The following is a 17607-nucleotide window of genomic DNA, read 5'->3' as shown; positions in this document are numbered from 1 at the left end:
TACCCCGTATCCTTAGACTATGACCCCTGGGTCTGGACTCCCCACCACTGGGAACATCCTTTCTGCATCTACCCTGTCAAGTCCTGTTAGAATTTTATAGGTTTCTATGAGATCCCCCTCACTCTTCTGAACTCCAACGAATATAATCCTAACTGACTCAGTCTCTCCTCATACGTTAGTCCCGCCATTCCAGGAATCAGTCTCGTAAACCTTCGCTGCACTCCCTCTATAGCAAGAACATCCTTCCTCAGATAAGACCAAAACTGCACACAATATTCCAAGTGCGGCCTCAGCCTGTATAATTGCAGCAAGACATCCCTGCTCCTGTACTCTAATCCTCTCGCTATGAAGGCCAACATACCATTTGCCTTTTTTACCACCTGTTGCACCTGCATGCTTACCTTCAGCGACTGGTGTACGAGAATACCCAGGTCTCGTTGCATATTCCCGCCTCTCAGTTTATGGCTGTTCAGATAATAATCTGCCTTCCTGTTTTTGCTACCAAAGTGGATAACCTCACATTTATCCACATTATACTGCATCTGCCATGCATTAGCCCACTCACTCAACTTGTCCAAATCACCCTGAAGTCTTCTGCATCCTCATCACAATTCACCCTCCCACCCAGTTTTGTGTCATCTGCAAATTTGGAGATATTACATTTAGTTCCCTCACCTAAATCATTAATATATATTGTGAATAGCTGTGGTAGCACCGACCCCTGCAGTATCCCACTAGGCATTGCCTGCCATTCAGAAATACCCTTCCTGTGGTGGGTATTGCTCTTTGTCACCATTGGGCCTACCATCTGAGAGTCATATCCCTAGCTACAGCCTTCCTCATACTCAGGTAGCTCCCAAATTCTTTGGCAGCCTTGCCGCCTCCTTTTATGACCCCATGATAACAGGAGGGTGACAACCCCTGCATTGCCACAGTGCTTACTGTTCACTCTCCCTGCCACCTGCGCTGAGCGGATGGGACCTGCTTCCAATGGCCGAGTCCTCCTCTTCGTCCTTTCATGGGGCCCAGGTAATTCCCTGGGGAGGCCATGACTGGTTCCCCACTGTGTGTACACCTCCATTCAGCTGGACTGCCCCAGATGGTGCGTGCAGCCAGACAGCTCCCATGAAAATCACAGCATGCACCTTAACAAGCTCTCAGTGAGCTCTTTCACAATATTAATTGACCTGCTTAATGGATCGGGCGGGATCTCATGGCCACCCTCCCCCCGCCCTGGTGAAACTTGCCAGCACCAAGAAAATTCAGCCTTAAATGTTTAATTCTTAGAGAATTGAAGCCAAATTTAATTTTAGTAAATACATTGCATAATTTCTTCACAATTTTTAAGATAATCAAAAAAGGAAACCACCGCCAAATTTCTGCCAGCTTTATTATTGTTTATTACAGCAATTATTAAAAGTAAAACTGAACAAGAAATGTAATCGAAATGTAATCTCTTGTTGACAAACATTCTCTTCAGTCAGTTAATTTAACACAGCAATTTGTTTAATGTTTGTGTGGGAGAATTTGGACGTATTCGAAGAACTGAGTACAACATTTCCACTGTGTTGGCAGTACATCAGTGCTTGGTAAATGCTGATATTATTGTTCACAAATTCTAAATGTCATGACTTTTCAATTTGTCAAACAAAATGTGAATTTGAAATTTAGTATCCAACCTCTTGTATTGAAACACAAGGATTCAGTTGGAGCCACTTGGGAAGTGGAAAATGGATAGGAGTAAACAAAACTTAGTTTGTTTTTCTCAAACTCTCCTGTCCCTACAAAAAACACTGTTAATGATTTTGAGATTCAGCATTTGTGTCATATTGTTTATTTTGCAAGTCAGATATGCTGCTGGAAGGCTCTAAATGATATTACTTAAAAAGTACTTAAAAATTCCTAATTTTCTGAAGCTTAGAGTTGATATGATAAAGAACCTAAAACTAATCATAAATGGGCCAGTGATAAAACGCTGTATCACTATCATTTCTGAATCCCAGGATGGCAGTCTTCAGTTAATAAAGGCCCTTCCTTAAGAAAATATGATCTTGCAAACAATGGATTTAAATAATGTTTCTAACATTAAATCTTTAGCAATTCATTTAACAGTATAGAAATAGCTAAAAGGAGGAAATCCGAACGTCGTAACAGGTTTTCCTTTGGTATGTCAAGGAATGGTAGAGTATTAATGCTAAATTTGTATGGGGCTCTGGCCAAATCAAAACAACATCTTGAATACTGTGTCCAATTTCAGCTATTAGGTCACAAGAGAACTATTCAAGCCCTTGAGGACATATGAAGAAGGGCCATGATAATGACCTCCAGTCTCTATGAGCATAGGTTAGATTAGAGAAGCAAGGGTTCTTTACTCTTAAAAGATGGCAACTGAGGAGGGAGGGGACAAATATTTTATAGAAGTATATAAGATACTTAATGGCACAGTAAAAGGTAAAGATTGAGCATAATTTCAAGATTAGCCAAGAAAATAGGACAAAACCATCAATTCAAAATGGTGAAGAGCAAATTCAGAAGAACATTGTCATTAAAATAATATTGTGAATGGTGTAACTGCCACATGTTTAAAAATTAATGAAAAGAACAGGATAAATAGTTTCTTCAGAAATATTTGAGGGGCAGGATAACACTGGTAAAATCTACCTTCATCAAGTATATTTTCCTTTTATGGATTATCACTCATTAGCCGTTTGAGAAAAATTAGATTGATACCCTTGAAAGAGTTTGTTACTGGGTGATGGTGGCATAGTGGTCATGTCACTGAGCTAGTAATCCAGAGGCCCAGGCTAATCCCCTGGGGGCATGGGTTCAAATCCCACCATGGCAGCTGGTGGAATTTAAACTTAATTAATTAATTAAGTTTAATTGATAAAAAAAAAACTCAGTAATGGTGCCATGGAACTATTGATTTGTTGTAACAACGCATGTGGTTCATGAATGTCCTTTAGGGAAGGAAGTCTGCCATCCTTACCTGCTCTGGCCTACATGCGACTTCAGATCCACAGCAATGTGGTCAACTCTTAACTGCCCTCTGGACTGGCCTCTGTACTGGCCTAGCAAGCCACTCAGTTGTCAAGGGCAATTAGGAATGGGCAACAAATGCTGGCCTTGCCAGCGACGCCACATCCATTGAAAGAATTAAAAAAGGATGTTATTCAAACCTAAACCCAGTTTCTAAATTGTGCAAGATTACTCACCCTTACAATTTATAAATATTTATCATATCACTAGATGCGTTCTAGAAAAATCTTTAATAACTCTGGCCCTAAGCATTGATTTGTGTGTTCCCAGATATGAGGATAACTCAGTAATTAAATGATTTACAAATTTAAATTTTTAAATCTTTGTTTGCAAGCGTTGTTTCTGAAGTCCTGTAAACCATTATTTTGGATAGCGATATGGAGAACAGGCTTTCTAGGTTGATGCCAGCCAAAAAAAATTAAAACAACATTTTTTTAAAAATGTGTTTCATGGGATGTGGGCGTCGCTGGCAAGGCCAGCATTTATTGCCCATCCTTAACTGCCCTTGAAAAGGTGGGGGTGATCCACCTTCTTGAACCGCTGCAGTCCATCCACCCACAGTGCTGTTAGGGAGGGGCTTCCAGGACTTTGATCAAGCAACAGTGAAGGAACGATGATATATTTCCAAGTCAGAATGGAGTGTGGCTTGAAGGGGAACGGAGTCTGCTGCCCTTGTCCTTCTAGGTGGAAGAGGTCAAGGCTTCGGAAGGAGCTGTCAAAGGAGGCATGGTGAGTTGCTGCAGTGCATTTTGTAGATGGTACACACTGCTACCACTGTGCACTGATAGTGGAGGCAGCGAATGTTTAAAGTGGTGGATGAGGTGCCGATCAAATTGGCTACTTTGTCCTGGATGGTGTGGAGCTTGTGAGTATTGTTGGAACTGTACCCATCCAGGCAAGTGGAAAGTATTCCATCACACTCCTGACTTGTGCCTTGTAGATGATGGACAGGCTTTGGGGACTCAGGAGATGGGATACTCACTGCAGAATTCCCAGCCTCTTAGCTACTTTTGTGGCTACAGTATTTACATGGCTGGTCCAGTTCAGTTTCTAGTCAATGGTAACCCCCTAGGATGTTGATAGTTGGGGATTCAGCGATGGAAATGCCATTGAATGTCAAAGGGAGATGTTTAGATTCTCTCTTGTTCGAGATGGTCATTGCCTGCCACTTGTGTGGCACGAATGTAACTTGCCACTCATCAGCCCAAGCCTGAATGTTGTCCAGGTTTTGCTGCATCAAGGCACAGACTACTTCTGTATCTGAGGTGTTGTGTATCTGAACTCAAAATAAAGATTGCCAGCTGGATAAAGACAACATTGTCCTAAGTTTTCCCCTCATTTTTTATTCGATACAGATCCCCATTTTGCAGGACAGAGGCAATTCCCCTCACCCTGACCCAGTCTGTTTGTTCTACACACTACTACTGAGGATTTGTGTTTCCAGGCCTCCACAGAAGAACTCTGTAAATTAAGACTAAAGTGTCAAGTTTTTAAAAATATATCAAGACAAAATAAATTATCTAGGGAAGTAACTAGCAGTGGGGTTATTTCGCCAAGTAACCTGCTATTTAGGTTAAACACCAATTTGCTATTTCCACTAGACAGTGGTCCAATCATCTACATGCTATCCAGAGTTAATTTACAACTTCTAATTCAGCTCAAAAATACAATGGAATAATAATACCTTTAAGTGTAAAACTGGCTGAATTTCAACCTTGAGGTGAATCCTCGCTAAGATGTTTATGAATGTTATTCAAGTCAAGCATTAGCTTGACTCAGTTGGCTACCTTCAGCTCCCATTTTAGTTCTTGCATACATCGAGCTGAATTTTATGCTGCCGGCGGGTTCTTAACGCTAGGCCAAAAAGGCGAGGGGAACCCGGCCTCAGCTGCTTGGGGGACTCCCTACTGCATTTTATGGTGCTCGGGTAATTAACTGCCTGGCGCCAGAGTCCCCGTCCCTTTAAGGACAGGGATCCCAACTCCAAGGGCTGCGGGCCAATCATTGGGCTGGCAGCTCAGCAGCGCCAATGGGAGCAGTGGCCATTGCTGGAATTGCAGCAGCCATGGGGCAGGCTCACTGTGGTCAGTCAGGCATGACTCAGTGAGGGGTAGGGGTGGGTGAGATGATGAGGGCAGGGGGATGGGTGCTGGCACAGGGGAGGCCTCTGCTGCCAAGGGCTCTCCATCGGCCACAGATTGCCCATGGAGGAGGAGCCCCCCACCACACGGAGGCCACCTGGAGTCAGTGGGTGGCCTGCGCACATGACAGAGGGCCCCCCCCCCCCCCCTCCACGATTGGCCTCTGGGTGGGAAGGCAATCTCCAACCTGGACTAAATTCAATGGCATCGGAAAAGCAATGGGCACGCCACCCCCCCCACACCTTCCTTTGCAAATTTATGGCCCCCCACCCACTGCCCGCCCATGGGAGGGCTCATAAAATTCAGCCCATCATTTCTTTGTTGATGCACAGGGCTCTGCAGAAAATTAGACTGCCGCTGAGTTTTGCAGCTGCTAATCTGCTCCCTCCCCATACCATCTATTTTGCTGGGGCTGATAATTAACCAGCCAAACCAATAAAGAACATATCTAACACACTGGGAGGCATATGAGCCTAGTACAGTATTAATTTCCCAAAAGTAATGTCAACCAAATCATACTGGTTCTATACTTTTAAAGTTCAACAAACCTTTTCCTTAATATTTTGGGGTAAGTCTCACAGCCTTACATTTATCATATCTTCTATACATTCTGCCACTTCTATTCAAAACTGAGACAAATTTCCTTTATTAGTTTGCTTTATCTTCTACCCCAACAATTTAATAACACTATTTAAACTTCTCAACTTTATCCCGAAATGCACACAGATTTGAATAGATGATTTAATTCACACCTCATTCATATTTAATGCAACCTGCCTTCAAAATCTCCAAATAATCATCTGTTCAAATCTGCTACGTCATACATATATCTATGCATTAAAACTGGTTCGTACAATGTACTAAACAAAAATACTGTGCCAACAGTCCCAATGGGATTTTCAATGTTAATTGTGTCCTCACTTGGTGCCACTTGCCTTGTATCATTTTTTTTTTTTTTTTAAACAGAACTTTTCTTATTCTGACATCACTAGCTATGAATACTTTTAAGAACCGTTTCAAGTGTGCCTTCAGGTCCACATACAGGACACTGGGTGAAATTGGGAGCCTAGGTTCTTCACTTTAACTCTGAACCACCACCATCTTGCATTTCTAATATGCCAAGTTAGTCTAAGCTGTTTTTTTCCAAATACATAAATAAATAAAAACCTTTTGAAAATAATTTTAAGATGTATATTTTTAAACTGTATCTTTTTCCCCTTTGGTTATGTTAGGTGATTACTTCGAAACCCATTTGCTTTTCTGAACTCCATTTCAGCCTGCTCAGGAATCCCAGTAGGTGCATTTTGGTCACATAACAGGAGCTATAAAGTTCAACCCATTTCGACCTCTTCAATTCATTTTTTGCACTGCTGGGAATCACTGGGACTTCATATTCATGTGGGACCTATTTAGACCTCAAACGTAGGCCCTCTCTTCCTCTTGTCACTAATCATCCTTGACTATGCAGTATCTAGGATGTTCAGTGCACACCCTCTTTTTCACCCCTTGCCCACTTTCTAGATGTTACTCCCTTGCTCACCTGTCTGAATCCATGACACTGTGTTCCCCAAAGTGCCAACTACAGGTTCCGCTATATTTGCCATTATCTTGCCCCAGCTGTTCTTTGTTGATGCTCGTGGCATTGGCTCTCTCTTTCCCTCTCACTCCCTGCCCACTCTAATGATATAAACTGATCCAAGAAATAAAGTGTCATATCTCCTCCTTCCAAGTAAAAATTGTCTCAAGATAAAACACGGAGGAAAAAATATGGGCCCTGTAAGATGGAATGAAACAGAACTGCACACCCTCTGAACCCAGCAACCACACCATCAGACAAGATGATATCCCAGACCGTCAAATCTCCTCTTCCCCACTTCGCCTCCCCTTTCCACATTCTCCTCCCCTCCCTCAAACATAGCTTGAACTGAATACTGAACATGGCCTTCACTTCCTGTGAGTAAAAGCATGGGCCAATAGTATCCGCACAATATTTGGTAGATCAGTTTTGAAATTATATTTTTTTGACTGAAATACAATGCACAATTGACTAAATAGACACCAGTTCTGAGTTTCCACTGTTGCTTGTTAATTGCAGTAAGTGGTAACAGTTTTCAATATCACCTACGATCAGCACAGAACCAGTGAAATGGTTTTCAGTTTAGAAATGCATATTGTTCCAGGATAGTTAAAACACACTAACTGAAGTGTTTGGGCTGCAAGGTAAACTACTGCCCCATTGGTTAAAAAGGTGACCACTGGTTTACAAGGAGTGGCACCTCTCCAAGCCTCAGGAACTGTTATTGCTACAGCCTTCAACCATTCCAGCAGGTGTCTTGTACATATAATCACTAACCTCTTGTAGAACATTTTGGAATTCTGGTTGGTCCATGATATTGCTCTTTGCTTCTTTAGCAACAGGGGCTGCTGTAGCTCCAGTCGGTTCAGACTTTTCGCCTATTGTCTTTAGGTCTGCAATTCCTGTTGAAAACCGGTTTTCTGTCAACTGCTCTCCCTGGTCAACTCGTGCAGGTGGTGAGGGAGTCAGCATAACTGAAGAACGATAAACTTGTCTGCTTTGTGATGATGAGGTAGCTAGGTTCACCGGTTTTGCATACTGCGTAGTAGTGCTTGGTATACTGTAATGACCATGACCCAAAGTGCTTGAATACCTAGGCATCCGGCCTGGGCTAGAACAGCGTGAAGTCGACTCTAAGTTCGTGTAGGATTGAGGATACTCATATTCATCGCCTGAAGGTTCAGAGAAGCCGAGTTCAGATCGTAGGTATGACTGCTCCCTCAAAAGCTGGATTTAAACAAAAATTAATAAACCAGTAACAGCATGTTGTACTGAAAATAATATACTGATGAAATGTTCTTCCTCTGACCGAGAGAGAGAAAAATTACTTGATGCACAATTTTATTTTCATTCTGTTTGATCAGTGCAATTCAGTACCAGGTATTTTAATACATAATTTAATATGGGCAACTGGAAAAGAAATATCAAATTGCTTATAAATTTTAAAATGAAAAATGTTGCCTGTCTATTTGATGGGAAATATACTTGTAGCACATTGGCTGCCCTAAAATGCAGTAGTTATAGCTACACCTTTAATTCATTACTTTATCAACAAATAAACTAAAGCTTCTAACAGTTAAGATTGTCAAGAATTTGTTGTGCAGCAGAAATGAGACTTGCGTATTCTATTCATTATATTGGCTTATATTGGAAGTTTTCTCAAAGCATCAGTAGCTTAAAAACACTTAAAAAGTAGAACAGGTAGTTTAAAACGTTTTCTTATTTTAAGTTTCTTTTTCTGACTTCAATATTCATTCCTGCACATAACATCCAGCTCAAAATAATTTTACAGCAGAACTAGATACCAGAGTGAGAGTTATAAAACCCACATCATTCAGCTCATTTCTTGCAATTACAGACATGGATCCTCTATGAATAGTCTTTTTCTTTTTGGGCCTCCTTATCTCGAGAGACAATGGATACGCGCCTGGAGGTGGTCAGTGGTTTGTGAAGCAGCGCCTGGAGTGGCTATAAAGGCCAATTCTGGAGTGACAGGCTCTTCCACAGGTGCTGCAGAGAAATTTGTTTGTTGGGGCTGTTGCACAGTTGGCTCTCCCCTTGCGCCTCTGTCTTTTTTCCTGCCAACTACTAAGTCTCTTCGACTCGCCACAATTTAGCCCTGTCTTTATGGCTGCCCGCCAGCTCTGGCGAATGCTGGCAACTGACTCCCACGACTTGTGATCAATGTCACACGATTTCATGTCGCGTTTGCAGACGTCTTTATAACGGAGACATGGACGGCCGGTGGGTCTGATACCAGTGGCGAGCTCGCTGTACAATGTGTCTTTGGGGATCCTGCCATCTTCCATGCGGCTCACATGGCCAAGCCATCTCAAGCGCCGCTGACTCAGTAGTGTGTATAAGCTGGGGATGTTGGCCGCTTCAAGGACTTCTGTGTTGGAGATATAGTCCTGCCACCTGATGCCAAGTATTCTCCGAAGGCAGCGAAGATGGAATGAATTGAGACGTCGCTCTTGGCTGGCATACGTTGTCCAGGCCTCGCTGCCGTAGAGCAAGGTACTGAGGACACAGGCCTGATACACTCGGACTTTTGTGTTCCGTGTCAGTGCGCCATTTTCCCACACTCTCTTGGCCAGTCTGAACATAGCAGTGGAAGCCTTACCCATGCGCTTGTTGATTTCTGCATCTAGAGACAGGTTACTGGTGATAGTTGAACCTAGGTAGGTGAACTCTTGAACCACTTCCAGAGCGTGGTCGCCAATATTGATGGATGGAGCATTTCTGACATCCTGCCCCATGATGTTCGTTTTCTTGAGGCTGATGGTTAGGCCAAATTCATTGCAGGCAGACGCAAACCTGTCGATGAGACTCTGCAGGCATTCTTCAGTGTGAGATGTTAAAGCAGCATCGTCAGCAAAGAGGAGTTCTCTGATGAGGACTTTCCGTACTTTGGACTTCGCTCTTAGACGGGCAAGGTTGAACAACCTGCCCCCTGATCTTGTGTGGAGGAAAATTCCTTCTTCAGAGGATTTGAACGCATGTGAAAGCAGCAGGGAGAAGAAAATCCCAAAAAGTGTGGGTGCGAGAACACAGCCCTGTTTCACACCACTCAGGATAGGAAAGGGCTCTGATGAGGAGCCACCATGTTGAATTGTGCCTTTCATATTGTCATGGAATGAGGTGATGATACTTAGTAGCTTTGGTGGACATCCGATCTTTTCTAGTAGTCTGAAGAGACCACGTCTGCTGACGAGGTCAAAGGCTTTGGTGAGATCAATGAAAGCAATGTAGAGGGGCATCTGTTGTTCACGGCATTTCTCCTGTATCTGACGAAGGGAGAACAGCATGTCAATAGTCGATCTCTCTGCACGAAAGCCACACTGTGCCTCAGGGTAGATGCGCTCGGCCAGCTTCTGGAGCCTGTTCAGAGCGACTCGAGCAAAGACTTTCCCCACTATGCTGAGCAGGGAGATTCCACGGTAGTTGTTGCAGTCACCGCGGTCACCTTTGTTTTTATAGAGGGTGATGATGTTGGCATCGCGCATGTCCTGGGGTACTGCTCCCTCGTCCCAGCACAGGCATAGCAGTTCATGTAGTGCTGAGAGTATAGCAGGCTTGGCACTCTTGATTATTTCAGGGGTAATGCTGTCCTTCCCAGGGGCTTTTCCGCTGGCTAGGGAATCAATGGCATCACTGAGTTCCGATTTGGTTGGCTGGATGGATACAGACATGGATCCTCTATGAATAGTACACTGACGAATTTGTTACAATGTCCAAAAAAGAACTAGCAATTAAAAAATCTGAAGACAAAAATGCTTGTGTGCTTGGCCAATACAATAGAATTATAGAATGACACACCATAGAAGGTAGTCATTTAGCCCACTGTGCCTGTACCAGCTCTTTGAAAAAGCTGTCCACTTAGTCCCACTCCCTCTGTTGCTAACTAGTTGTTAACCTAAGTCAGGAACTTTTATTTGTGATGATCATTAGTAGGTGAGCTAGTTATACCAAATGTTGAAAAACTGCAGTCAACTGAAATTGAGCACAATGTTCTGACATAAAACTGGTAAACTAAACATCACCTTTATGTCCACAGACTACAACGTCTGGAAAGTCAATCTTCCATCTATTTCGTAGCGATAGGACCAATGAGACATACTGCCACCACTTTTAAGTACTTAACTCAGCAGTCCTCATTATCCAACAAATAATTTGTATCACTCAAAACCCCTTTGCATCTCATTTGGCAAAAACATGAGATTCAGTAACAATTTGATCAATAAGACAACTGAGCACATGTTTAAACCTTTTTTCCAGGGATGCTATTAAGTAAAGTAATAGAAGATGAAAACAGCAGTGAAGTAAAAAGATATTGGGAATTTATAATTGACATCATTTGCTAGAATCTATGTCAACTTGCAATTTCTAGGATTAATGAAAAATTGTAACATTGTGATATAGGTAATAAAGTGCATTGATTGATTACAGAATGTTGATGCAGTCAGAAGCCAGTCACATTGGATGCATGTCTTTCATCTAGCTTAATATTTAGTATATATAAGAGATAGGGGTTTCTGCTTGATATGATTGTGTGCTTCAGTGCAGTTTGTATTTATCACCGTTCAAGGGAAGTCCAACTTACTTACCGGCTCCATTACACTGAGAGAGGAGGAAGACCTGGTATCTGTGTTATTAGTGAATGCCTCCTGTAATACAGAAGTACCAGAAAATGAGCACTTCAGAACATATAGAATGCAAATACCATTCAGCAAACAGACTGCCTTTTCCAATTCTACCAAATTCTGAAGTAAAAGAATAATTATTAGCTTGAGGACAAAATCATGGAATTCTAAGCATCAAGCACATCCCCTTTCCTTTCAACCAAGTTCCATTTCCTAATATATTTACTTTATAGCCAGAGATTAGCAAGGAAAAAACTCAGGTGGTGTGTGAAAGTGAGACAGATATCAGACACAAGAAAATGAGAAAAAACACTAAAAAGGGGAAGAATTTCTGCTTGCTATATTCATGTCGATAGAGATTTCAAATCCCATTAGTCTTGGATGCTCAAATGGTTTAAATCCACAATTCATCATCAAGGGAACTAAAAATAAATGAATGAAAAGAAATATACTGCATAGCTTACTACTAATATTTTAATCTTAAACAATTTCCCAGCTCCCCCCACCCCCCTCACCATCCATTGCAAAGCAGAAAACAGCTGATCAGAAAAATGAAAAACACAGATTTAGCCACTTAGGAAGCAAGAACACGGATTTAATAATTATAAAAGCGAAGCATAGACACAAAAAAAGTTTAGTAATTATCCTTTAGTGGTGCTAGATGCTAAAGCTTAACAGCTGCAGTGCCTTTGGAAGCTGACAGAACTAAATTTGGGAAAGATTTGTTCCTTCCATCAGCATTAACACTGTAGCATTACAAGAACAACAACTTGTATTTATATAGCACTTTTAATATTAAACATCCGAAGCACCACAGCAGTGTTATAAAGCAAAATATGACTGAGCCACATAAGGCATAATTAGGGCAGATGGCCAAAAGCTTGGTCAGAGAGGTAGGTTTCAAGGAGCATCGTAAAGGAGGAAAGAGAGGTAGAGAGATGGAGGGATTTAGGGAGGAAATTCAAAAGATTACAGTCTAGGCAACTGAAGGCACGGCCACCAATGGTGGAGCAATTAAAATCGGGGATGCTCAAGAGGCCAGAATTAGAGGAGAGTTGTGGGCTGGAGTAGATTATAGAAAAGGGGAGAAGAGAGGCCATGGAAGGATTTGAAAACAAGGATGAGAATTTTAAAATCGAGGAGTCGCTTAACTGGAAACCAGTGCAGATCACCGAACATAGGATGGATGGGTGAATGGGACTTCGGGCAATTGAGGGCATGGGAAGCACAGTTTTGGATGACCTCAAGTTTACCAAGGGTAGAATGTGGGAGGCCAGCCAGAAGTGCACTGGAATAGGTCAAGACTAGAGGTACCAAGGCATGGATGAGAGTTTCAGTAGCAGATAATCTAAATCAGGGGCAGAATCGGGCATTGTTACGGAGTTGGAAATAAGCAGTCTTAGTGATGGCGCAGATATGTGCTCAGAAGCTTATCTTGGGGTCAAATATGATACCAAGGTTGTAAACTGTCTGGTTCAGTCTCAGGGAGAGGACCAGAATCAGAAGCTAGAGAGAGAAAGGGACCAAAAGACAATGGCTTTGGTCTACCCAATATTTAATTGGAGGAAATTTCTGCTCATCCAGTACTGGATGTCAGAGAAGCACTCAATTTATTTCAGGTAAGTTCAATTAAACTGTGAAATGTTCAGAATATATGAGAGCAGTTATGGTACTGGCAATAGCAGAACAGTCACATTCATTCAATTCCCAACTAGAGTGTGAAAGTGCCAAGTACAGGCTCTAGTGTTTTTCAGCAGAATAAATTCAGAGGTGAGTGCAGTATCTGAATCGAAGGGCCTATGGTAGTGTCTTGGAAACAGCCCCTACAAACTCTCCCTCTCAGCTGCAAAGATGCCAGCCAGGCTGAGAAGGAAAAAATAAAATTGCAGGAAAATGAAAGTTATCCAAAAGTATTCCCATAAAAATGGGCGCGTGTATGGTGCTATCCAACACAGTAATTCGGAGAAGGATCAGTAGGATTAAGCTCATCTAACTCACAGCACGCGGTGGAGGATTGAACATGGTATACTGGGTCGGGGCTTTGAGCTGTTCCTCCAGAGCCAACGATCGGTCTTCCAGCTGCATTTCCAACTCTTGCAACTCCATACGCACACAGTTCCGAAGGTTTTGCAGTTGGTCAGCTTCTTGTCTGCAAACAGGAAACATTTTTCAATCTACATTTTCCACTTTGAATACTCTTTACGTGCATTAAACTATATTACAATGAGATGTGTAGTGGTTTTAAATGCAGATTTACAGCTACTTATAAGACGATGCCTGCATTGTCACACCTTTAAAGCTCATGAATGAGCTACTGATCAGAGTTTGGGCTTAGACATAATTCTGGAATTAGGAAGGCTAATGGTATGTTAGCCTTTATCACAAGAGGATTTGAGCACAGGAGTAACGAAATCTTGCTTCAATTGTATAGAAGCTCAGTTCGACCGCACCTGGAGTAGTGTGTGCAGTTTTGGTCCCCTTACCTTAGGAAAGATATTATTGCCACAGAGGGAGTGCAATGAAGATTCACCAGACTTGTTCCCGGGATGGCGGGACTGTCCTATGAAGAGAGATTGGGGAAACTGGGCCTGTATTCTCGAGAGTTTTAAAGAATGAAAGGTGATCTCATTGAAACCCACCAAATACTTAAAGGGATAGACAGGGTAGATGCAGCTAAGAGGTTCCCCCTGGTTGGGGAGTCTAAAACCAGGGGACACAATTTCAAAATAAGGGTGAAGCCACTTAGGGCCGAGTTGAGGAGAAATTTGAGCATGTTGGTGAGATCCTGCTAGAATAGAAACAGGTGAATCTGGTATTCATTTTCCAAAAGAGTGGCCACACAGACCGAGGCAACTACAAACCCATCAGCCTCACCTCATTACTAGATAAAATAATGGAATCATAAGTAAACCTGATTACCCATCTGAAAGAAAAGAAAAACTTGCATTTATATAGCGCCTTTCATGATCATTGGACGTCTCAAACTGCTTTACAGCCAACAAAGTACTTTTTGAAGTGCAGTCACTGTTGTAATGTAGGAAATGTGGCTGCCAGTATGCACACGGCAGACTGCCACAAACAGCAATGTGATAATGATCAGATAATCTGTTTCTCTGATGTTGATTGAGGGATAAATATTGGCCAGAACACCCCTGCTCTTCTTCAAAATAGTGATATGGGATCTTTTACATCCACCCAAGCAGTTGGGGCCTCAGTTTCATGTCTTATACGAAAGACAGCACCTTTAACAGCGCAGCATACTCTCAGTACCATATTGGAGTGACAGCCTCGATTTTTTTGCTCAAACCCTGATAACTTGCTAAAAGACCACATGGGTTTAGAAGGGGGTGATTCACCTGACCAACCTGTAATGAGCTCTTTATGTTGCCTAATGCAACATAAATGAGATGCGTGGAGTCCAGTTATGCTGAAGATCTCAAACAGGTTTATTACAGCTAAACTATTATATTCGGTACAGAGCAAACTATTTACAGAACCTTACTCTGAGTATGACAGAGTGACCTCAAGTCACATGACTACATCCTGGTACTTGGCTCATTAGCATACCAAGATCTTAAAGGGTCATCACTCTTCCAGGCAGACAACAGCCCTTTTCTTTCCAAAGATAAGTCTCATATGCTACAAGTAAAAATACATAAAATTAGCTATCAAAATTAGTTATGTGGGATATTGATCATAAAATTTACAAGTATAGAAGTTTAAAAGTCTATATATCATTTTGGTGGTTTGACAACTCTACCAGATCTGTTTATGGCATAACCTTCTGGGGATGTGGATTTCACCCTTGGGTGTTTCGGGTTTGCAGGCATGTTGTCACTGTGTTGGTTGTTGTCCTATGGTTCTGTTACACTCTCATCGTTGGAGTGTGTTCTTTCGAGCCCGCTGTGCGCAATTGGAGAATTACACACTTCTCTTAGTTGGCTTTGGTTCCTTCTCAACACCGCTCCGCTGATGTTGTAATCTCGTAGGACCTAGGCTCACTGCATATTTTGGATACCACTGCAGGTAACCACGTTCTCTTGTGGGATGTATGACCCACATGTAGTGAGGTAGTTCCACCCCTGCGTTTCAGTCATGCACCATCTTCATTCTCTCCTGTTTTTCGAGCAATGTCTTCTGCATCTTGAAGAATTTGGACAGATGATAGCTTGTCAGAGTCATTCACACTTGTCTGCCAAACATGATCTCTGCTGGTGATGGTAAGCCCATATCCATAGGTGCAGCTCTGAGGTGGAGCGTGGCAAGATGAAAATCTTGTTTCGTTGACCTACACTTCAGGTTAAGTGCTTTGACTGTGCAAACCATTCGTTCGGCAAGACCATTATATCTAGGGAAATGTGGTGAGGTCGTCACATGGTTTATGCCCCATTTGGTGCACATATCCCTGAAAGGTTTGCCCATATACTGGGGCCCATTGACAGAAGTGATTTCTTCAGGTGAACAGAATAGACTGAATATAGCACTCAATGTGTCTGCAACGACAGTGTTTGAAGTGTCTTTTACCTGTCTGATAATTGGAAATTTGGAGAAATAATTGGTAACCAAGATAAAGTAGTCTCCGTTAACAGAAAATAGATGAGTGGCGATTTTGGACCAAGGGACTGAAGGAACGATGTGAGGGTGTAGGGGTACTTTGCGTTGTTGTGGCTGGTGGCTCAGGCATGCCTCGCACATCTTCACTAACCTTTCAATGACACTGTTGATCTCTGGCCAATAAAAAGTGTCTCGTCCCAGTCATCTTGTTCACTCGATACCCATATGGCCTTGGTGAATTTATGACAAGATGTACTGTCAGAGAGCTCTGGGCACAATCACTTGTTTTCCTTCAAAGGTGATCTCTCGAGATACCAAGTTCATCTCGATAAGGCCAAAAGCATCTGAGGGTTTCTGGCCTCTTTAACCGTGTCAGGCCAACCTTCTATGATGACTCTCCACAGTGCCTTCAGTTGTGGGTCATTGGCTGTTTCTGATTGTAGATGGTCATGTGTGCTGACCAAAATACAATAAATAGATTTTGAGCACATCTTCCACCTTGATATCCATACTGTCTACTTGTCATCCCACTGGATCTACTTCATCCTTGTTCAGATTTGGCAATCTGCTCAGCGATCAGAGGTGACCATTTTGGTACCTGGTTTGTAGCAGATGAAGTCGTACCCCTGTACTTTCACCAAAAGTCGCTGTAGTCGAGGTGGTGTGCTTGTCAATGGTTTGCGCCAGATCATCACCGGTCGTTTGTGGTCGGTTTCCACCGTGAACTGCTTACCGAACAGGTAGGTGTGGAACCTTGTGATCCCAAACACCAGAGCAAGTGTTTCATGCTGTGTTTGAGTAATTAGACTGCTCTGAGGATAAACATTTGCAACCGAATGCAATTGGTTTGCCATCCTGCAGGATATACGCTCTTAGCCCCTTCTGTGAGGCATCAACTTCCAGGATTGTCTTCATCCTTGGATCGTAGTACTGCAGGATACAGGCGTCCGCTGATCATGCTTGTTTGAGAGAAGCAAACATAAGCTGATAGTCCTTCTCCCATGCAAATGGTACGTCTTTCTTTAAGAGCTCCCTCAGTGATGATGTTCTGTTAGAACAATTAGGAATGTATGGTGCCAAGAAATTGAAAAATCCAAAACATTTCCAGAGGTCAGATGGGGTAGGCATATGCCTTACATCTTCGATTTTGCCTGGGTCAGGATGGATTCTGCAACCAGAATAGATGGAGCCAAAGAAATTGATCTGACTTACATTCACCTGGCAATTCTTGCTGTTAAAAACAAGCTCATCGTGACGAGCTACTGCAATCAGTGACTGGAGATTTTGATCATGTTCTTCCTTGGTTTTGCCCATTACTGCAATATCATCAACAATGCATATACAGCCTGGCACGTTTCCTATAATTCTGTCCATATGCTGCTGGAACAGATCTTGACTGACAGATAAGCCAAAGGGTAGTCTCTAAAGCAATATCTTCCAAATGGTGTCCTGAAGGTGGTGAAGTCTTGAGATTCTTAGCTAGGTGTACTGACCAATATCCATGTTTAGCATCCAACTTGAAGAATTTGGCTTCTGTGAACTTGGGATTCAATTCTTATGATGTCGGAATCTTGTGGGGGCATCTCTTTAGGGAGAGGTTTAGATGCCTTGGGTCTGCACATAACCCTGATTGTTCCATCCTTCTTCAGTACGC

The 17607-nt window shown here is 42.5% G+C and overlaps 1 protein-coding gene across 5 annotated transcripts in view; it reads right to left on the bottom strand.

Annotated features, from left to right (window-relative positions):
- itprid2 (ITPR interacting domain containing 2) overlaps positions 1 to 17607 on the bottom strand; it is a 203544-nt gene that overhangs the window by 9296 nt on the left and 176641 nt on the right. For all 5 annotated transcript variants that reach the window (XM_068035556.1, XM_068035555.1, XM_068035554.1 and 2 more), the window contains 3 exons: positions 13398 to 13548; positions 11364 to 11423; positions 7534 to 7983 (listed from right to left, as the gene is read on the bottom strand). In XM_068035556.1, the coding sequence (XP_067891657.1) occupies positions 7534 to 7983; positions 11364 to 11423; positions 13398 to 13548 (661 nt within the window). The remainder of the gene's footprint in view (positions 1 to 7533; positions 7984 to 11363; positions 11424 to 13397; positions 13549 to 17607) is intronic.

The sequence above is a fragment of the Heterodontus francisci genome, chromosome 7 (genome assembly GCF_036365525.1).
Source record: "Heterodontus francisci isolate sHetFra1 chromosome 7, sHetFra1.hap1, whole genome shotgun sequence".
Classification (NCBI taxonomy): Eukaryota; Metazoa; Chordata; class Chondrichthyes; order Heterodontiformes; family Heterodontidae; genus Heterodontus; species Heterodontus francisci.
This window is presented reverse-complemented; position numbering and strand designations above follow the sequence as displayed.